A 5,317-nucleotide genomic window follows, 5' to 3' on the forward strand; every position below is an offset into this window, starting at 1 on the left:
TTTTTCCGACTTGCGGCCCGCGCGACCTCCTAAAAAGTGTTTGCGGTCCTTCAACCTAGCAACCTTGAACCACTCTGAGGTAGACTACTAGGTACCGGTAAAATTTCAAACTACAGTTGTGACTTGTATTCTCTGGTATTTCGATTCACGTTGAGACTGGAGGCATGAATCTTTATTGTCACACTCCCTCAGGATTAGAGGTCAACCGATATATCGGCCAGATATTGCGTGTTTGCCGATATATCATTATCGACGGTAAGCGGCTGATATATATATCGGCTATATGTACCAGTTGAAAAATCTAAAAATGTTCGTAAAAGTTGTTTTATTTACTGTTGGTTGTGATTGTGATTGGTTGTGAATAATACACTTATGTGGTTTATTGTTTTTTTTTAAAAATTAAATTACACATGAGGGGGCACCAAAAGGGGTTTAGTCCGTCCCTGATGCCTGAGGTGGTCTGACCTTGGTTAGTCTGGTAGAAACCCAATCGATAGCAAAATACATTTAGTTGCCAACTATTGTTCCTGACAATAAACTCTCTCTAATTAATACCAACTTTGCATTTCACTTTACCATTTCTGAAATAACAAATCTTTTTACCTAATCAAATTGACCCGCACTCCATTGTTCCCGGTATGCAATATTTCAAAGTTTTGAATAATATTATAACGTGTTTTTTTTTTAATTTCAAAAAGATTTTGCTGTTTCGCATGATCCCAATATCTCCAAGCATCTCCGTGCCGTGCCCACGTAGGGAATAGTTTGTCAGCAACACACAAATAATAGTAACATATAACATATTAAAAGCAAACTACTAAATAGAACGAACTATGAACGTATTAAAATATCAAAAACACGTTTACAATAGAAGTAAAATCAGAGATGTTATGGATCATAGTTTTCGTGAAATCATCGTATCCGCGAATCTACCAACACGTCACTTGTCATGAATTAACACTTTGAAACGACTCAAAAGTTTAAAATAGTGAGTTAAATATCGTTGAACGTGTTTTATAGAGTGTGTTTGTCAATTCAAATAAAGTGATGATTTCGTAAAAATAAAAAAAATAATTTTTTACTCAGATAAAACTTACGTCAAATTGTTATACGTTATAACTCGACTTAAATTCGAGGTAAAATTAAGTATTCAAGAAGCATGATAGGCAGTGCTAAACTATAATTGGTTTGTTTTCTTGTTATTTTTGTGAAATTAATCTTAAGAATGACGTTGATTTTTTGCTGACTTTGACTTTTTGTTCTATTTAGTCTTCATAGTGATGTCTAGGATAATATAAACTCGACTGGAAAATGATCGCTGACGTCTTCAACCTTTGAATATAAAATACCAAAAATCAATTTCTATTTAAATATTTTTTTTAATTTTAATATCGTCATGACGCAACTTATCGGACATTGATTTCTCAGGTTATTTTAGCTCATTTAATGGCTTGTGGCCAATTGCAATTTTTCGCGACTTTTCTTCAAAGTGTTGTGGCTTTATGTCCCTTTCATGTAAATTCCCAAATTCATTCGACATAAGTTCTGGAAAATGACTGCTGAATATATGTATATATAAAGCTATTTATCGTTAAAAAGTATAGTATAATGTCAAGATTAAAAAATTAAAAAACGGCAGAAAATACACACCAGTTCCTGATCCAGTTGCATCTCTTGATCAAATCTGTAAACTCTAGCACAGCATGAATTTTCTTTGATGTCTTTTCCTCGGAGAATAATTCTATATACAACATAATTGAATTGAGAAAAAAATGATCTGCATATTTCAATGGTAATCTGAAAGTTGCACATTACATATAAGTAAAAAATGAAAGAATCATTAACAGAACTCAAACCTGTCGTATGCACAATTTGTTTTCTTTGTGGTTGTATCTTCTTCATCCGAGATCATCCATTGGTAATCTTCACTTTGTCTCAATTGACAATCTTCCCATTTTGATTTGGGAACATATGAACAGTCTGCATTCAAATCTCCAGCAACAATGATATTCTGTAACAATATTTGATTCGTTAAGCAGTATTTGTATTTGAATTATTTTGTTGTTTAATAATATGTCGATATAAACACAAATTGCTAATAAGCCCTCTTGGACCGCTATTTGATTTCAATATAATAAAGCCAAAAATAATATAAAGATGTATCAATGATATCAAATACGTCCATCCAATTTTGAGGTATTTGGTTGGAATCCTTCCTACCCAATCGCCCGTGAATTGGACGGTTATGCCAAGTCTCATGTGACGCATAAATGAATTAGTAGTGGCGGTTGCGTTATAAACTTTAAACAGTTATCTTGGAATCGAGAAAAACTCAAAAGTTCTTCAAATATCTCGATTAGATTGTAAGCCAGAATGAGCCACTGCTCTCGAAGTTCGTTTTGTCCTTCTAACCATCTAGTGAAACTTGAAATTCTTTTTTAAGAATTTCGAATTTTTAAGAGACGTTTTATGACAATCGCAATAATCCTACAGTTTAGAACTTTGGCTATGATCTTCCAGCACCTCCTTTATTACCAAGGCGTTCATGGCAGCTTGTCATGTTTCATCTTAATGGCTTTTCAATATCAGAGATAGTTACGGGGAGAGACCATCATTTTACTGGTTCCGTGTAACAAATATTTAATAACAAATATTTACTCGAAAGAATGGAAGCTTCACCCCGTAATATTACTGCGTGGGGAAATACAACGATAAAGAAAAAAATAAAATTGATCACTCGTAGTTTGCATTTATATAGGTTGTTATGGGCCTCGTTTCGGTGAATGTTGATGTTATCTGAATGGTGTAACACTTCCAAAAGTTTTGTGTAATTTACACATTCTCAAAGCAAGGAAAACATAGCCCACAAAGGAAATTTAATTATTAAAAATTAATATATATTTTTTAAATGGCCATATGAAATAATAAAAGATATATGAAATAAATACTATATAGCTCATTGTAAATTGTTGTAATAAATCCTTTGGCGTTCAGTTATAACTAAACTTCAACATTAAAACATATTTCTATAAATCTTTTTCATCCACGCTATCTCATTAATGAGCCTACATCTAGCCAAGCCTGATTATTCCTGTTTTCAGTGGTTAATTTTAATGAATAAATGGTAAATATACCATATTTTACTCTTCGTTGTGGCGTGGAATATAGATCAATTTAACTTACGTTTCAAAAATCCCTTATATGACAAGTAATATAAGCAATTTACGGGCTAGTTGGCTAGAAACATCAATCTTGCCAAATCATCAACTGCAAATTCTTACCTCGCCATAAGTTCTTTCAGCTTCATCACAAACATCTAAAAGGCTGTTCATTTCAGCAACTGCATCGTCAGGCTTTATGTGGATTGGAATGAATGTGAATTCTCGTACGAGTCCTGCAAGTGAAAGTTTAGTTGAGGACGGTATGTAATAGAATACAGTGATACCCCAATGAGACATATATTCCATCAAATGTTATTGATTTTCATTTAATAATGCCAAATCCAACAATAATATTAGCTACAAAATACATGTATTTACACAGACGCAATGTACTAGCGTGTTTAGTTTTAAGTTAGTGATATCGGACCTATAAGTTTGGAGAGTAGTAAACGAGCCAAATACCAGCAAATTATTCATTCTTTTTCTTACCGCTTTTTGCACGTTTGTACACAGCGCTCAATTAGAAGTAGGGAGGATTCAGGTGTACATGATAACAGCTATATCCTATGTATATAGGCAGAAATATTAGTAGAGAACGATGTACGGAATTTCCAATATTTTAAGCAAACTCTGCCCAACTTTACTTCTAATTGAGCAAGTGTTTTTTGGTTTGAAATAAACAACTTATGCTAATCAATATTAATTTACCTATCGGTTGCACTCTTTTGAATCTGGCAATCGTCGGTTCACGTTCAAGTACGTCATATTCATCAAACCTTTCGTACATACTGACAACGTCTAGCTTCTCCGTTCTGACAAAAAAAAGGCGAATTGTGGTAAAACAAATGAAGAACTATAAACAACGCAAGTTCTGAATCCAATGAAATAAAACCTCACGAGATGAGGAATATATTTTTAATTTCCATTTTCTACTCAACTATATTTTCGAGCTGAAAATTGTTTTAATTTATTTTTTAAAGCAGGGTGAATGCTTTGCGTTTATGCTAAGCAGTAAGTTTACTCGGATTCCAAGTCTGACACCCTTGATTGGGTCAGTGCAAAGCAACGAATGTAATCTTGGAGGCAATGTTTATATTGCCGTCCATTTGTGACACATCAGCATCAATTGACAAAATTAATTCAATGACACAAACCTGTAAATAAACCCCGTTTGTTCTTTACTTGAACTTCTTCCTGTTCTTCTTCCGGTGAAAAATTCAAAGACATCTCCTCCGGCATATTCGTTTAAACTTTGCACAAGTTCGGCAAACGCTGTCTGAGAAGAATCGCGAATTTCTAAAACTCCAACCAAGTCATATCGATTTAGAACCTGCAAGAATGAAATACAATGTACACTTAGTGGGTCCGCATTATCACCAACCGTCTGGTTTTTGCGATGAGTGGTGTCAATACCGCTGGCTGTAATACCATCCCATGTGTTTATGAATAGCCATGTACTAAAAAGCACCCATATACAGTGTTATTTATAATTCGCAGAAGGACTATTATGATTACTCTGTAGGAATTCTTTGTAATTTAATGAGAATAAATAATTTCATAGGAACATTACCTCCACCAGTACATCAACGACCTCTCTCTTGCCGATTTTTGTTCTTCCGAGCACTTGTATGTTGAAAGTACCGATGAGTAGATCAGATTCCAATTTTTGAGACGCATCGTCTGATCTCGTGGTTGGCAATGAAACCAGCCCAATAATTAAAATAATTTTGTAAAGCATTTTAATGTCCCAGGTAAAAGTACTAAAATACAGAATCGTGGTACTTTTCAGTAATTTCGGTCTGCGTTATGAATATATGCTTTAAAAATCTATATCTATATTATATTTATCTATCAATATTGAAAATCAACAAAATTTCATCTACAGTCTTTGAAAACAAAAGCACTCCTTTTGTGGACGTGAATATTTCTCAGCTTGATTTTCCACTACAGTCATCGCTTCTTATGCTATTTTAAGACAAACTATCATGTAGTAATATTCTAATTTTGATGTAAGCTAATGAACAGCTATATATATATATTTATATAGACGAGGTTGGGACTTTCAAATGTAATTCATGCATTGGCTTGTAGATGTTGTCGTCATTTTATCACGCACAGGAAATGCTCTTGGTTTGACTCAATAACGCGTTTTCTCA

General features: G+C 33.6%; 1 protein-coding gene across 2 annotated transcripts; it reads right to left on the minus strand.

Annotated features, from left to right (window-relative positions):
* Positions 1-661: 661 nt before the first annotated feature.
* On the minus strand, positions 662-5,081 carry LOC120348416 (deoxyribonuclease-1-like). 2 transcript variants are annotated; one of them, XM_039418530.2, is made up of 8 exons: positions 4,732-5,081; positions 4,316-4,491; positions 3,870-3,973; positions 3,282-3,394; positions 1,857-2,011; positions 1,651-1,741; positions 1,243-1,332; positions 662-1,188 (listed from the first exon to the last, which is right to left on the minus strand). In XM_039418530.2, exons 1-7 carry the CDS (start codon positions 4,897-4,899, stop codon positions 1,285-1,287), a joined length of 855 nt encoding a protein of 284 aa, XP_039274464.1. In that variant the 5' UTR covers positions 4,900-5,081; the 3' UTR covers positions 662-1,188; positions 1,243-1,284. The 2 variants fall into 2 exon arrangements, with proteins under 2 accessions (XP_039274464.1, XP_039274463.1); XM_039418529.2 differs by having other exon boundaries at positions 662-1,332; positions 4,732-5,079.
* Between the last annotated feature and the right edge of the window lie 236 nt (positions 5,082-5,317).

The sequence above is a fragment of the Styela clava genome, chromosome 1 (genome assembly GCF_964204865.1).
Source record: "Styela clava chromosome 1, kaStyClav1.hap1.2, whole genome shotgun sequence".
In the NCBI taxonomy this organism is placed as follows: Eukaryota; Metazoa; Chordata; class Ascidiacea; order Stolidobranchia; family Styelidae; genus Styela; species Styela clava.